Genomic DNA, 16,963 nt, shown 5'->3' with positions numbered 1-16,963 from the left:
CTTCTTTCACCTCCGGAACATTGCCAAAATTAGAAATATCCTATCCAGGAGTGACGCTGAAAAACTAGTCCATGCATTTGTTACTTCAAGGCTGGACTATTGTAATTCTTTACTATCAGGATGTCCACAAAATGCAGTTAAAAGCCTTCAGCTGATTCAAAATGCTGCAGCAAGAGTTCTGATGAAAATTAAAAAGAGATCATATCAGAATCAGAATCAGAATCAGAATCAGAAAAGCTTTATTGCCAAGTACGTTTTTGGACATACAAGGAATTTGTTTTGGCATAGTCGGTGCAATACAGTACAAATTAAACAGTACAGACATATCTACAATATAATATAAATATAAGTGCACAGTTTTAAGTGAGTGAGAGTAAATATAGAGCAGTATAAGATGCAAGAGCAATACAACAGTGCAGATGATCATTGTGCAAGTAAAGCAGTGCAAGTAAGCAGGAGTCCAAGCTGAGCGTTAATGTAACGCATAGAGTTACAGGTTACAGGTGTCCTGTCAGCAAAAAAAGGGGGGTGTGGGTGAAAGGGAGAGTGTCAGTGTGGTTTCCGGGCTTTGTTAACCAGGCTGGTGGCAGATGGGAAAAAACTGTTCTTGTGGCGTGAGGTTTTGGTCCGGATGGACCGCAGCCTCCTGCCAGAGGGGAGAGTCTCAAAGAGTCTGTGACCGGGGTGGGAGGGATCAGCCAGAATCTTCCCTGCCCGCTTCAGGGTCCTGGAGGTGTACAGTTCCTGGAGCGACAGTAGACTGCAGCCAATCACCTTCTCAGCAGACCGAATGACACGCTGCAGCCTGCCCTTATCCTTGGCTGTAGCAGCGGCGTACCAGATGGTGATGGAGGAGGTGAGGATGGACTCAATGATGGCTGTGTAGAAGTGCACCATCATAGTCTTTGGCAGGTTGAATTTCTTCAGCTGCCGCAGGAAGAACATCCTCTGCTGGGCTTTCTTGATGAGGGAGCTGATGTTTGGCTCCCACTTGAGATCCTGGGAGATGATGGTTCCCAGGAAGCGGAAAGATTCCACAGTGTCAATTGTGGAGTCACAGAGGGTGATGGGGGCAGGTGGGGCTGGGTTCTGCCTGAAGTTCACAACCATCTCCACTGTCTTTAGAGCGTTGAGCTCAAGGCTGTTCTGGCTGCACCAGTCCAACAGATGGTCCACCTCCCATCTGTATGCGGACTCGTCACCATCAGAGATGAGTCCGATCAGGGTGGTGTCGTCCGCAAACTTCAGAAGCTTGACAGACTGGTGACTGGAGGTGCAGCTGTTGGTGTAAAGGGAGAAGAGCAGAGGAGAGAGAACACAGCCTTGGGGGGAACCGGTGCTGATGGTCAGGGAGTCAGAGACGTGCTTCCCCAGCCTCACGCGCTGCTTCCTGTCAGACAGGAAGTCAGTGATCCACCTGCAGGTGGAGTCGGGCACACTCAGCTGGGAGAGCTTCTCCTGTAGCAGAACTGGGACGATGGTGTTGAAGGCAGAGCTGAAATCCACAAACAGGATCCTGGCATAGGTTCCTGTGGAGTCCAGGTGCCGGAGGATGAAGTGAAGGGCTAGGTTGACTGCATCATCTACAGACCTGTTGGCTCTGTAGGCAAACTGCAGGGGGTCAAGGAGGGGGTCGGTGATGTCTTTTAGGTGTGAGAGCACAAGGCGCTCAAAGGACTTCATCACCACAGAGGTCAGGGCGACGGGTCTGAAGTCATTAAGCCCTGTGGTCCTTGGCTTCTTGGGAACAGGGACGATGGTGGAGGACTTGAAGCAGGCTGGCACATGACATGTCTCCAGTGAGGTGTTAAAAATGTCTGTGAAGACTGGAGACAGCTGATCAGCGCAGTGCTTCAGGCTGGCTGGTGAGACAGAATCCGGACCAGCAGCTTTCCGGGGGTTCTGTCTCCTGAAGAGTTTGTTGACGTCCCTCTCCTGGATGGAAAGAGCCGTCCTCGGCGTGGGTAGGGGGCTGGTGGGGGGGAACTTCAGGGTGGGGGTTGGAGGTGCCAAGGCCCCTCTTGAGGTTGGGGAGGTGGGGGTGGTGGATTGTGGCTGCAGCTGTTGGGGGGCGTCGTGGGAGATGGTTGCAGGACTGTCCCTTTGTCTTTCAAAGCGGCAGTAGAACTCGTTCAGGTCGTTGGCGAGGCGTCGGTCGTTGATGGAGTGGGGGGCTTTCGGCTTGTAGTTGGTGATTTGCTTGAGCCCTTTCCAGACAGACGCAGAGTCGTTGGCTGAGAACTGGTTTTGGAGCTTCTCAGAGTACAGTCGTTTGGCCTCTTTCACTGCCTTGCCAAACTTGTACTTGGCCTCTCTGTATATGTCTTTGTCCCCACTCCTGAAGGCCTCTTCCTTATCCAGTCTTAACCTTCTGAGTTTAGCTGTGAACCAGGGTTTGTCGTTGTTGTAACTCACCCTGGTGCATGATGGTACACAGCTGTCCTCACAGAAGCTGATGTAGGAAGTCACAGCCTCTGTGTACTCGTCCAGACTGTTGGTAGTAGTCCTGAACACATCCCAGTCTGTACAGCCTAAACACGCCTGGAGATTCTCCACAGCCTCACTGCTCCACTTCCTTGTCGTCCTCACAACAGGTTTGCAGAGCTTAAGTTTCTGCCTGTATGCAGGAATCAGGTGGACCATGATGTGGTCGGATTGGCCCAGTGCAGCACGTGGGACGGCGTGATAAGCGTCTCTGATGGTGGTGTAACAGTGATCCAGAATATTGTCCTCTCTGGTCGGACATTTTATAAACTGTCTGTATTTGGGGAGTTCGTGGGTCAGATTACCTTTGTTAAAGTCACCAGCGACGATAACTAAGGAGTCCGGGTTGGTCCGCTCCACACTCAGTATCTGGTCGGCGAGCATGCGCTGTGCGACCTGCACGTTAGCTTGCGGCGGGATGTAAACACCGACCAGGATGAACGAAGCGAACTCACGGGGGGAATAGAAAGGCTTACAGTTTATGATGAAGGCTTCCAGGTCTGGAGAACAGTGCTGCTGAATCACTGTCACGTCGTTGCACCAACCACTGTTGAGGTAAAAACAGATTCCTCCACCTTTCGCTTTGCCGGAGAGTTCCGTGTCTCTGTCCGCTCTGTAGAGCTGGAATCCTGCCAGCTGCAGCGCAGAGTCCGGTATTAATCCACACAGCCACGTCTCCGTGAAGCACAAAACTGCCGATGAATAAAAGTCCCTGTTTTTCCCCAACAACAGTTGTAGTTCCTCCATTTTGTTGGGAAGTGAGCGCACGTTCCAGGTAACGGTGTTCGTAGTCCACGCTGGCGAAGACGTACCAGCACCCCAGCCCGTTTCCCTCTCTTCCGGCGTTTCACCGCGTGAACAAAGGTGAGCGCACCTTTGACCAGAATGTCCAAAAATTCCAGAGCAGTAGGTAGAAATGTTGGAAATAACTCCTCTGGTGTAGTAGCCCTGATGTTCATGAGTTCTTCTCTGGTGAGAGAGCTCCGGGTACCATCACAGAAGACCGTTTTAAAGCAAAAAACAAAACAAAACAATGCGCACCAACACGCCGATAATATTTCTCCTATTTTAGCTTCCCTTCATTGGCTCCCTGTTAAATCCAGAATAGAATTTAAAATTCTCCTCCTCACATATAAAGCCCTTAATGATCTAGCTCCATCATACATCAGAGATCTGATTGTTCCATATATTCCTAACAGGGCACTTTGTTCTCAGATGTCCACTGTCTCTACATGCTCATCCGGGAGGAGGGAATGCTGGACCAGAGATGTCTTCTGGTGTTGTAATTGTGGCTCAATGCCTTTGATAATTACAACCGTTAAATACTCAGTAATAATTAATAACTATTACCAGAGATGTCACTGTTTAATCGACCGTTTCTGCCGAAACGTGTGGAACTTCAACCTTATCTTGACTGACGAATCACTCTTGCACAAAATAAACACAGAACGCCTTCTGTTACCATCTATGTGAATATTTATCAAATCACAGCCTGGTACAATCCGTTCTTCCGATTTAATAATCTTCACCTACTCAAGCATGCAAAGTTCTACATAAAAGGTGTAAAATATCTAACTAAACAAAAATAAAGCAAAACAGCAGTATGGGATCAAACCAGCAGTTATGGCAAAATTGATAATATGACGAAAGGGGTGTTGTGGTGAGGATGTTGGGGCGCAGCTCCAACTGTAACTTAGTTATACTCAGTCATAAAACTTCCCCCAACTCTGCGAGGTGAGCAGACAAAGGGTTATAAAACGTTTGGCGGCAAGCGAGCAAGCAGAAAGGTTGAAGACAAAGAAAATGGGGAATTTCACCATGAGGTTATTTTAACAGTCCAGTCTCACAGCTCACAGTGGTAAATAACCCCGCAAAGCACACACAAAGCTGGGTAGCACAGCGGCCTCCAGATGTCCAACACGGCACATCAAAGTTTCAATAACAAGGTTACATGCACATATCATTCAAAAGACATTAGATTAAATAGCGAATCTCATCGCGCTAAAAATCTCTTCTACCCTGCCCGGCTATTCCTAATAAATAAATAAATTAATTAAAGAATGTCTTTTACTTTGTTGAAGCCTTCTTTCTCAGCAGCGTTGAGAGCAAATGGAGGGGGAGTTGGAAGTTACTGTGCGTCCACAGTTAACTTCAGGAAAAACGGTCAATCTTTGTCCTCTGGCCTCCTTGGCGAAAGGGAAAATATGATCTGACCATCAAAGTCGACTAGGATAAAACACGGTGGCGGTTCGTCTCCTCAAAACTCCGTGTTTTCAGTTACGTGTTAAACTCACGTCTTCGATCGGCAAAGTGAAATTTCTGGCCTTCTTAGTCCAGAAACCTCACTTATGAATTGTTCTTTGGCCAACGAGAGAAAATAAATGAAATCCACTCGGGACTCTTCTCCAGGTGATGCTTCAGATGTTGGTAACCGGACCCGGTCACCAGCTGAAGGCGAGTGTTCAAGATGGAGGCCTTCCTATATAGCGTCTTGTAACGTCAGACTTGGGACGCACCGTCATATCAGTCGCAATGTCCTGGATACAAAATGGCCGAAAACGCCAGGAGGCCTGGTGGCGTCCAGCAATGTGCAAATAGTCCAATATTAAGCAAACAAGTGGTCCAACAGAATGTACCTGACTGTTGTGAAGTGCCATGAGACAACAAGTGTTGTGAATTGGCGCTATATAAATAAAACTGAATTGAATTGAATTGAATAAGTTTATATATTGTGCACATATAGGGCATTGCATCACTGGAGTTAATCTAGAAAAATTCTTAAAAAAGGCAATTATAATTTTATTAGTATAAAATACAGGTCCTTCTCAAAATATTAGCATATTGTGATAAAGTTCATTATTTTCCATAATATCATGATGAAAATTTAACATTCATATATTTTAGATTCATTGCACACTAACTGAAATATTTCAGGTCTTTTATTGTCTTAATACGGATGATTTTGGCATACAGCTCATGATTCCTATCTCACAAAATTAGCATATCATTAAAAGGGTCTCTAAACGAGCTATGAACCTAATCATCTGAATCAACGAGTTAACTCTAAACACCTGCAAAAGATTCCTGAGGCCTTTAAAACTCCCAGCCTGGTTCATCACTCAAAACCCCAATCATGGGTAAGACTGCCGACTTGACTGCTGTCCAGAAGGCCACTATTGACACCCTCAAGCAAGAGGGTAAGACACAGAAAGAAATTTCTGAACGAATAGGCTGTTCCCAGAGTGCTGTATCAAGGCACCTCAGTGGGAAGTCTGTGGGAAGGAAAAAGTGTGGCAGAAAACGCTGCACAACGAGAAGAGGTGACCGGACCCTGAGGAAGATTGTGGAGAAGGGCCGATTCCAGATCTTGGGGGACCTGCGGAAGCAGTGGACTGAGTCTGGAGTAGAAACATCCAGAGCCACCGTGCACAGGCGTGTGCAGGAGATGGGCTACAGGTGCCGCATTTCCCAGGTCAAGCCACTTTTGAACCAGAAACAGCAGCAGAAGCTCCTGACCTGTGCTACAGAGAAGCAGCACTGGACTGTTGCTCAGTGGTCCAAAGTACTTTTTTCGGATGAAAGCAAATTCTGCATGTCATTCGGAAATCAAGGTGCCAGAGTCTGGAGGAAGACTGGGGAGAAGGAAATGCCAAAATGCCAGAAGTCCAGTGTCAAGTACCCACAGTCAGTGATGGTCTGGGGTGCCGTGTCAGCTGCTGGTGTTGGTCCACTGTGTTTTATCAAGGGCAGGGTCAATGCAGCTAGCTATCAGGAGATTTTGGAGCACTACATGCTTCCATCTGCTGAAAAGCTTTATGGAGATGAAGATTTCATTTTTCAGCACGACCTGGCACCTGCTCACAATGCCAAAACCACTGGTAAATGGTTTACTGACCATGGTATCACTGTGCTCAATTGGCCTGCCAACTCTCCTGACCTGAACCCCATAGAGAATCTGTGGGATATTGTGAAGAGAACGTTGAGAGACTCAAGACCCAACACTCTGGATGAGCTAAAAGCCGCTATCGAAGCATCCTGGGCCTCCATAAGACCTCAGCAGTGCCACAGGCTGATTGCCTCCATGCCACGCCGCATTGAAGCAGTCATTTCTGGAAAAGGATTCCCGACCAAGTATCGAGTGCATAACTGTACATGATTATTTGAAGGTTGACATTTTTTGTATTAAAAACACTTTTCTTTTATTGGTCGGATGAAATATGCTAATTTTGTGAGATAGGAATTTTGGGTTTTCATGAGCTGTATGCCACAATCATCCGTATTAAGACAATAAAAGACCTGAAATATTTCAGTTAGTGTGCAATGAATCTAAAATATATGAATGTTAAATTTTCATCATTACATTATAGAAAATAATGATCCCTTTATCACAATATGCTAATATTTTGAAAAGGACCTGTATATACTCATCTGTAGACGATCAGTATTGTAACAATATGAGGTCAGTTAGAGGATTGGACAATGAAACTGAAACACCTGGTTTTAGACCACAATAATTTATTAGTATGGTGTAGGGCCTCCTTTTGCGGCCAATACAGCGTCAATTTGTCTTGGGAATGACATATACAAGTCCTGCACAGTGGTCAGAGGGATTTTAAACCATTCTTCTTGCAGGATAGTGGCCAGGTCACTACGTGATACTGGTGGAGGAAAACGTTTCCTGACTCGCTCCTCCAAAACACCCCAAAGTGGCTCAATAATATTTAGATCTGGTGACTGTGCAGGCCATGGGAGATGTTCAACTTCACTTTCATGTTCATCAAACCAGTCTTTCACCAGTCTTGTTGTGTGTATTGGTGCATTGTCATCCTGATACACGGCACCGCCTTCAGGATACAATGTTTGAACCATTGGATGCACATGGTCCTCAAGAATGGTTCGGTAGTCCTTGGCAGTGCCCATCTAGCACAAGTATTGGGCCAAGGGAATGCCATGATATGGCAGCCCAAACCATCACTGATCCACCCCCATGCTTCACTCTGGGCATGCAACAGTCTGGGTGGTACGCTTCTTTGGGGCTTCTCCACACCGTAACTCTCCCGGATGTGGGGAAAACAGTAAAGGTGGACTCATTAGAGAACAATACATGTTTCACATTGTCCACAACCCAAGATTTGTGCTCCTTGCACCATTGAAACCAACGTTTGGCATTGGCATAATTGACCAAAGGTTTGGCTATAGCAGCCCGGCCGTGTATATTGACCCTGTGGAGCTCCCGACGGACAGTTCTGGTGGAAACAGGAGAGTTGAGGTACACATTTAATTCTGCCGTGATTTGGGCAGCCGTGGTTTTATGTTTTTTGGATACAATCCGAGTTAGCACCCGAACATCACTTTCAGACAGCTTCTTCTTGCATCCACAGTTAATCCTGTTGGATGTGGTTGGTCCTTCTTGGTGGTATGTTGATATTACCCTGGATACCGTGGCTCTTGATACATCACAAAGACTTGCTGTCTTGGTCACAGATGCGCCAGCAAGACGTGCACCAAAAGTTTGTCCTCTTTTGAACTCTGGTATGTCACCCATAATGTTGTGTGCATTTCAATATTTTGAGCAAAACTGTGCTCCTACCCTGCTAATTGAACCTTCACACTCTGCTCTTACTGGTGCAATGTGCAATCAATGAAGACTGGCTACCAGGCTGGTCCAATTTAGCCATGAAACCTCCCACACTAAAATGACAGGTGTTTCAGTTTCATTGTCCAACCCTTGTATATATAAGGTATATAAGGACATTTTGGGGTGCAGTATTTGGTTAGCTGTTTTTTACAGACTCCAGTAGTTCTCATCATGACACCCGTCAGACAGACTCCCACTGCATCAGATGCCCATACTTTAGATGACCGAAGCTAAGGTACTAAAACTCAAAAAGACTAATTAAAGCACAGTGACAGAAAAGAGTTTGTCTAAAAGCTCAAGAGCAGAATCACGTTGACTCAAACCACTCGGTAGACATGGATCTTCAGTCAAAAACCGCAGGAAGAACTGCTCCTGATGGGCCTTCTTGTCAAAGACAGTAATAATTAGACCTTAGAGAAATGCACAAAAGACAAATAAAATTTTTCAAATGCAAAATTTGACTTTGGTGAAAACCCCTCCTTTTGGGATGTTTATACCACTTAAATGAAATATTGACCTAAGAGTAACTCACTGATGTCATAAATAAAATGGCTGAATAGTAAAATGCTTTTGAATTTTCATGATGAACAAATCTTTGTGTAAGTATCTTTTGGTGATTTTGTTTTTTATTATTATATTATATATTAAACAAGTCCAGTTCATTTAAATCTCCCTGTAGCTGTTTGCCTTGTTCAAAATCTAAACTGACCTAGAAATCTAGATGGTGGTTTTCTTTAAAGAAGCTGGGCATTTTCACACACCTTAAAAAGGTTTAGTACTTGGGATGTTGACCTCTACTATGTAAGATGAGCCCAAAAATAATAAAGAGCCTGTCCCAGGATTGGACTGGGATTGGACTCAAATTTAAGCTTCACTCGAGTACATATTTATGTAATTTTGAGAAGTACATTTAAGCACATTTGTTTACAAAGCATAGTAAAGTTAAAAATATTTTTACATTATTGCAGAACTAAAGCTTTGCATGCAATGCAGTATTTGAAGTACTTGGAAATTTTTATATATTTTGTCACATTACAACCACAAACTTCAGTTTGGGGACTTTATCAAGTCCCCAGAGACCCTCAAGTGCCTTACACTACAATCAGTCATTCACCCATTCTGCCCAAAATAGGGCTGGAAAATGTTACATACAAATTCAAATGTGTGCTTGCTGCAAAGGACAAACTACTTATCAAAATAGAACCAGAATATGAATAAGACTCTGTATATACCAGCCTTTGGAAGAGGGGAAAAAGTGGGGTGTTGGCCTGGTCAGCCATAGTGGAAGACCTGAGTTCAGGAGATCAACACAAACAACAGCTTCACCCAGCAGTGCAGTCAATCCACCGGTGCCAGTTGTGACCTAACCATTTTATTTTCCCTTTTTTCATACTTGATGATCCCATGACTTGGGCTGAAGATTCAGTGCTGTATACAAAAAAATTGTTCTAACTCCCCTGTCATAGCAGCCAGGTCAAACTTTCAGCATACTGAGGTGAGTGAATCTTAGTCAATGCAAACCGCTTGTCTGGATAGCATAACATGAAATTAAATGGTAACATTAGAGACATAAGGCATCTGTAAGTTTTAAAGATATTTTTTTGGCACTAGTGGCCTTTATTTTTATTTTTTGACAGTAGGCAGACAGAAAAGAGGGGTAGAGAGAGGGGGAGACATTCGGCAAATGTCGCCCGGTCCGGGACTCGAACCCCGGATGGCCGCATCGAGGTCTGTAGCTTCCATATATGGTCACGTGCTTAACCCCTACAACATCAACGCCACGCCAGGCATCTGTAAGTTTTGTGTAGTTTTTTACACATTCAGCCAAGATTTCGACTTACACAAAAATACAAAACTATTCAACTATTAGTGCTGGGCTTGTGACATTTTGCCAAATATACTCGTGACACTTTATATTCCCGTGTTTAAACCGAGAAACATACTTTTCTGTGAACATTTTGGCAAAACAACTTAATATTACAGCTCACTTCCAATAAAAACTAGACTATTAATCAAATGAGGGATGTTTAAACTGTTATGGCTGCTATATATACTTCTTACAGTAGCAACAGAATGAGTGTATAGGAGAAATGCAACTACACAATTTAAGCTTATCTGTTCATATGTCTAGGGGCATTTTAGGTCCTCAAAACATCGGAGGCTTTAGCCCAAACCCATAAAATTAAAATAACATAGGACATATTGTACCAGCTCTCTGTCTTGGCTGGGTTTAGAATGAATGTAAATTATTGTGAATCAACCAACGAAGGTTTAAAATAATTTTACTTGGTTTTTATTTTTGTTCGAAGCTGAATGAAGAATAAGGAGAAAGTTTAGGACTGTTGAAAAACCAATTTGCTGAAGCTGATAATGACACATTTTGAGGTATTTAGAAAAAAACATAATCTGATGTTTTGCTGACAAAACCTTTTCTTAAACTCAGAGATGTTTACAATGGGCCAGATAAATGTGCTTCTTTTGTCATCTACATAAATTACCTTTTTAAACGTTACACTCTCATCAAAGTGTGCCACTCCTAAGGCTCCATTGTTTTTATTTGTTACATTTCAAACAAAGGAAACTGGTATAACCTTCATAATGAGCTACAACAACATTTAATTTCCCTTTGGGATTAGTAAAGTATTTTTGAATTGAATTGAATAAAGTTGATTTTCTTAAATCTTAGTTAAATGGTAAAATCCTAAAACACATTTGCTATGATTTATTTCTTAATTATACTGCATCTTTAAAGCCAGAGCTGTATGTTTAGAATCAGCACAGAAGATATGAAAGAGAAGAAGGAGGAATACTTTTGCCTTTTCTACTATGTCTTACTGGAACCAGGAGATATTTTCCTGGTTTATTGAGCAACACTGGACTATAGGACTGGCTGCTGCAATGAGATGCAATGGGTTGATCTGAAGTACGTGTTCAGCTAAGTTAGGATTAAATGCTTTTATTTTGACTGAAGTAAAGGACCAGATATTTTCACATCATGATGCAAATCCAGACTAAAGCTCACATAGAAGGTTGCTATCACAGACAGATCATTTAACTTTACCTGTAGCTCACGTGAAAGTCCCTCTGCTCCCCATTCCTCATCATGACCCTGATGATGCACATTAGAGTAAAACTCTACCTCATGTCTTGCTGGGGGAATCAGTGATTAGCTGTAACTTACAATTAGCCCATTCGGAGTCAGCATTCAGGTTTTACCACCATCTTCAGCCTGGGTTATACCGCACTGCTTCCACCTGTGCCTGTACACACACACACACACACACGCACCAGGCTCTTCCTATCGGTTGGCTCTGTGGTTGCTCTGAAATTAGCCCTGTTCGAGGCGCTCAGTGTAACTTTTCAGGTAACAAACAACGAGGCAGGTCAACGACCCTGGAGTGAATTGCTGTTTTGGCTTCTCCAGAATGGAGTCCGTCTCTGCCTGTGTGGGTTGTTGCCCTTTTGCAGTGACACAAGTGCGCAAATAACAACTTTTTTTGTCTTCTCCTTTTAACTCATTGTCAGGTTAGGTGGAGCGGGAGGTGATTATATGGAACACAATTGAAAAAAAAACAGTTTAAAAAAAAATGTGAAGTCAACACAATTTTGTGGCTGAATTTTTTTAATACTTCTAAATTTCTTCCATCAAGAAGTCCAGGGCTATTCAGAAAACATCCAGGGCTGAAGCCCAGGTCTAACAACATGCCTGCATATGTCATGTTAAACTAGCCATTGCTATTTTAATTTGTAAATGTCAGAGTTAAACACACCAATAAACTCAGAGAAAGTAAGCAAAGAAGACACAAGCGAATCAAAGTTATCTGTGGCTGGCCAGGGAGAGACAGACCATTCTCTCAGAGGAGCTGCCCTGTGTCACAGCCTTTTATTAAAGAAAGGGGAAAAAAAACACACTTATTTCAGCATTGTGCGTGTGGCTACACATAGTTTCACAAACACAAATCCTACTGAATAAAACTGGTTCATGTCCAGTTACTGATACAGCACACAGGTCCACATCTGGCATTCAAGGACACCGAGATTGGCTGGGGTGCAAACAGCCTGGTTCCCAAATTCCTCTGCACACACAAGTTCCTGATCAGTCTGCATAGCAACCACCCAAATACAACTCTAAGACAAGATGACAATTCTGTTAATAGTTCATAAAAGTACTTCAGAGATAAATGTGAAAAGTATTCAAACCACTTCTATCAAAGTTCACCAAACTAAATAAACGGAAATGTATTTTAATGGTAAATCATAAGGATAAATTGTAAATTTGTATATTCTGTAATGCAGAATATTGCATTGTACATTGTATATTGTACATTGTAAATTGTAAATCTGTATATTCTGTAATGCAAAAACAGAACAAAAGAGCAAAGTGTACCAGAGTCAAATTCCTTGTTTGTATGTACGAACTTGGCAATAAAGCTGATTCTGATTCTGAATAATCTTTTTAAACTAAGCAATGATAATTCATGTACAAATCTTCCAACAGTAAAGTATCTTACTGTATTACAACCCAAGGTGACAATGCTTTCTATTACACAAATTTGCTGTCTAATTTACCAAAGGTTTGGCTCAAGGTCAGTGGCTGCTCTAGTGAAATCATGTGAAACACAAGGACTGGAAATCTTCATCATTAAACAAGTTTTTCAAAATGTCGTTCTGTGCATTCATTCATTATTCTCTTTTTTCTTGGGCGGAGTCTTCCACTGCATTTTTAAGTCAGTCCAACCCTGACTTGTCAGTAAGGCACCAAGCTGTGAAAGATTACATTTCATTAAGTCCTGCTATTTTTATTGAGGCAAATAAAAGAAGGTCATAGAATTCTGGTCACTGTACCTGCTGAAGGACCTGGGTGTTGATGGCTGGATCGGTCAGTTCGACATCGGTCACAGTCGTCAGTCTCACTGTGGTTGTCATTTTTACCACTGAAAAGAAAAAATAATCAGTGTCAAAATAGGGAAAACAATTAATTTTAACTGGACATTTTTTTATTTATCAGTTACCTTGATGGCAAATGAAAACTTTGTTGACATTACAGTTTTCATCCCCCCACTGATGTAAAGCATTCTCAGCAACACAGTGCTGATTACCACCAGTGTTATTTGGGGAGGAAGAATCCCAGTTTTTGAAGAGGCTGCGGCTATTGTCAGACCAGCTCCACGGCACTCGGTACAGACCGATCCAAGTATCAAACCAAGCTGGAATTGTCTTAGTGAGTTCAGAGTTTTCTGCCATATTCTCGATCTTCGCCAAATCAGTGTAGTGTGTTCTGCAGTACGCTTGAGCAGAGCTCCATGTTGTTGAAGTTTGGATGAAGACATATTGTTTCACATTTTGTGTTGTAACTGCAAACAAACAAAGTTGAGGACATTATATTTGTACGTTAAGAGACCCAGAAATATTAACATTTTATCAAATTTGTTTATTTTTTATTTAACTGAAATTAATTAAATGTATTGAATCAAAATATTTTCTTACCACTGTAACAAGCAACGTTTCTTGCCTTATCACAATCTACATCAAACCACTTTCCATTCGAAATCCCGGCGCATGTCTCTGTTGAACGTTGGAAGTCTGGATTAGGGGTAAGCCAATTTTGGTAATTTGTTTGGGTTGTTTCTCTGATTGTGGACCATCTCCAGGAGTTGGAGTTGTTGCCTATTTTATATTTCCAAGAATTTGGATCATCCCAGAGTCCAATCCATGCCCCATAATGGATAAAAGGAGGTTGTAGCCTATTTATGTCGTCCATGCTCTCAAATGTGGCCAGGTCAGTGTAATGTTTCCTGCAGTATTGTTGAGCTTCATACCAGGTCACAGACTTGTCAACATAGTAGTAGTTTCGTAGAGGGAACTTTGAGCAGGAGCTGAGGCAATTTCCTGAATATTTCCAAAGAAAGTAGGTTTATGGCTCATTCTGTTCTTAATGAAGCAAATTGTTACAGGAATAATGATCACGGGGGGAATTACTTTCTCACGTAAAACAACTTGGTTTGGATAGCTGTTTCCTCCTATTTATTGAGATAGCGATTTATGAAATGACTTGTATTTAAACAGGTTCTTTAATATCATAATTGATTTGATCTGAAATGTTTAAGTGTGACAAAGAAGGCAACCGAAAAAATCTGTCAGATGGCATTTTTCGCCTCACTGTGCATGCATTTGGAGAAAGGGTACCCTCATCCATATACAATTTCTCAAATACCAGCACTCCTGCAGCGCAAATTGTGAAATCTTTACAATTTTCCAAAAAAATAGGCTAATGAGCAGAACCCAGATTAACTGTTTTTGGGATTTGGCAATGCTGGTCATCCCCATGGGGAGAGAAGATGCCACAACCAACATGATGTTACAATACAGAAATATTTATGATGTCCTGAAATAAATGTAGAATTATCCTAAATGGCAAGCTCTTACCTAAGAAAAGGAGAGTCATTCGAACAGTTTGTTTGTTCATTGTGGATTTTTCTGCAAAAGGGGGAAAACAGCCATATATTTAACAAATATATATAATGTAATTTTCTTTTTTCTGCACACAATCATCTAATGTAAAAACAAGCAAAATATTAAATTATGTAAAATATGGGTGTGTTTCATAAAATTAATTTTATCCGAATATAAAACAAATGTTGTTGTCCAGCTTGTGAAGCTCAACCTAAATCTACTATCATCTCAATTCTAGCTCAGCAAAACCCTAAAAAATTTAAAGGCAATACTCACATGCAATATGACTTGGTGTTCCAATGTTAAGATCTTGCCTTCTAAGAATAGGGAGGTGGCAGGTCTTGTTAGAAATGTAGTGCCTCGTGTCATTTACATATGTAAATTTTGACTTTGAAATATGTATTTGTTTGTTATTTACACCAACATAAAAATCATTGTATAAGTGAGTCTATTTTGGGAAGAACAGTCAAAAAGAAGTCAAGACCCTGTTTTCTTTAACAAAGAAATGTGTTAAAATGTTTACAAATACATTATTGATTTTAAACTATAATTTTGAGCTTTCAAATCAAGAAGTTTCATAGCTTAGTGGAATTCAAATGGCATCCTGAGGCGGCAACATGGAAAAAGCAAGGACCATTAAATAAGAATGAAAAAAAACTTAACTACAAACAAAAATGTCAAAACAATAGAAGCAAGGTAAACCTAAACTGAGAACGCATATGCAAACGTGAAGATGGCAACAGGTTGAGAAACCAGCAGCAATAGGAAGTGGAGTAGACAGGAAAGGAAACGGGAGCATAAGGAGTAATTACAGGAAACAGAGAGCACAGAAACAGTCGTTTGGAGAGGAGGATGGTCTTCAACAACCTCAAAGTGTACAGGAATAATCACTTGAAAAGACAGGTGGTCTTCGGACAGAGACAGGACGAGGACACTGCTAGTGCTCCTGGATGACCTTGGTTGTTGTACACTGCTCAAAAAAATAAAGGGAACACTTAAACAACACAATATAACTCCAAGTAAATGAAACTTCGGTGAAATCCAACTGTCCACTTAGGAAGCAACACTGATTGACAATCAATTTCACATGTTGTTGTCCAAATGGAATAGATAACAGGGGGAAATCTTTGGCAATTAGCAAGACACACTCAATAAAGGAGTGGTTCTGCAGGTGGGGACCACAGACCACTTCTCAGTACCTCTGCTTTCTGGATGATGTTTTGGTCACTTTTGAATGTTGGTAGTGCTTTCACACTTATGGTAGCATGAGACGGACTGTACAACCCACACAAGTGGCTCAGGTAGTGCAGCTCATCCAGGATGGCACATCAATGTGAGCTGTGGCAAGAAGGTTTGCTGTGTCTGTTAGCGTAGTGTCCAGAGCCTGGAGGCGCTACCAGGAGACAGGCCGGGTACACAGGAGACGTGGGGGAGGCCGTAGGAGGGCAACAACCCAGCAGCAGGACCACTACCTCCGTCTTTGTGCAAGGAGGAACAGGAGGAGCACTGCCAGAGTCCTGCAAAATGACCTCCAGCAGGCCACAAATGTGCATGTGTCTGCACAAACGGTTAGAAACCGACTCCATGGGGATGGTATGAGGGCCCGACGTCCACAAATGGGGGTTGTGCTCACAGCCCAGCACCGTGCAGGATGCTTGGCATTTGGCAGAGAACACCAGGATTGGCAAATTCGCCACTGGTGCCCTGTGCTCTTCACAGATGAAAGCAGGTTCAGACTGAGCACATGTGACAGACGTGACAGAATCTGGAGACACTGTGGAAAGTGATCTGCTGCCTGCAACATCCTTCAGCATGACCGGTTTGGCAGTGGGTCAGTAATGGTGTGCGGTGACATTTCTTTGGAGGGCCACATGGCCCTCCATGTGCTCGCCAGAGGTAGCCTGACTGCCATTAGGTACCGAGATGAGATCCTCAGACCCCTTGTGAAACCATATGCTGGTGCGGTTGGCCCTGGGTTCCTCCTAATGCAGGACAATGCTAGACCTCATGTGGCTGGAGTGTGTCAGCAGTTCCTGCAAAATGAAGACATTGAAGCTATGGACTGGCCCGCCCGTTCCCCAGACCTGAATCTGATTGAGCACATCTGGGACATCATGTCTCGCTCCATCCACCAACGTCACGTTGCACCACAGACTGTCCAGGAGTTGGCGGATGCTTTAGTCCAGGTCTGGGAGGAGATGCCTCAGAAGACCATCCGCCGTCTCATCAGGAGCATGCCCAGGCATTGTAGGGAGGTCATACAGACACATGGATGCCACACACAATACTGAGCCTCATTTTGACTTGTTTTAAAGACATTACATCAAAGTTGGATCAGCCTGTAGTGTTTTTCCACTTTAATTTTGTGTGTGACTCCAAATCCAGGCC

The 16,963-nt window shown here is 42.9% G+C and overlaps 1 protein-coding gene across 1 annotated transcript; it reads right to left on the bottom strand.

Annotated features, from left to right (window-relative positions):
• Nucleotides 1-12,790: 12,790 nt before the first annotated feature.
• Nucleotides 12,791-13,967, bottom strand: LOC124864423 (lymphocyte antigen 75-like). The gene is made up of 4 exons (XM_047359209.1): nt 13,610-13,967; nt 13,135-13,476; nt 12,968-13,056; nt 12,791-12,885 (listed from the first exon to the last, which is right to left on the bottom strand). The coding sequence occupies exons 1-4, from the start codon at nt 13,881-13,883 to the stop codon at nt 12,799-12,801; spliced, it is 792 nt and encodes a 263-aa protein (XP_047215165.1). The 5' UTR covers nt 13,884-13,967; the 3' UTR covers nt 12,791-12,798.
• Between the last annotated feature and the right edge of the window lie 2,996 nt (nt 13,968-16,963).

This window comes from Girardinichthys multiradiatus, chromosome 3 (assembly GCF_021462225.1).
Source record: "Girardinichthys multiradiatus isolate DD_20200921_A chromosome 3, DD_fGirMul_XY1, whole genome shotgun sequence".
NCBI classification, from domain to species: domain Eukaryota; kingdom Metazoa; phylum Chordata; class Actinopteri; order Cyprinodontiformes; family Goodeidae; genus Girardinichthys; species Girardinichthys multiradiatus.
Note: the sequence above shows the minus strand (reverse complement) of the source record. Positions and strands in the feature narration are given on the sequence as shown.

Excerpts from the sequence above, each read along its gene's own strand:
- LOC124864423 (XM_047359209.1), bottom strand. The coding sequence starts at position 13,883 with ATGGACGACATAAATAGGCTACAACCTCCTTTTATCCATTATGGGGCA. Across the intron at positions 13,057-13,134 it reads AGTTTTCATTTGCCATCAAG|TGGTAAAAATGACAACCACA; the intron begins GTAACTGATAAA and ends TTTTCTTTTCAG. Across the intron at positions 12,886-12,967 it reads ACACCCAGGTCCTTCAGCAG|CTTGGTGCCTTACTGACAAG; the intron begins GTACAGTGACCA and ends AATCTTTCACAG.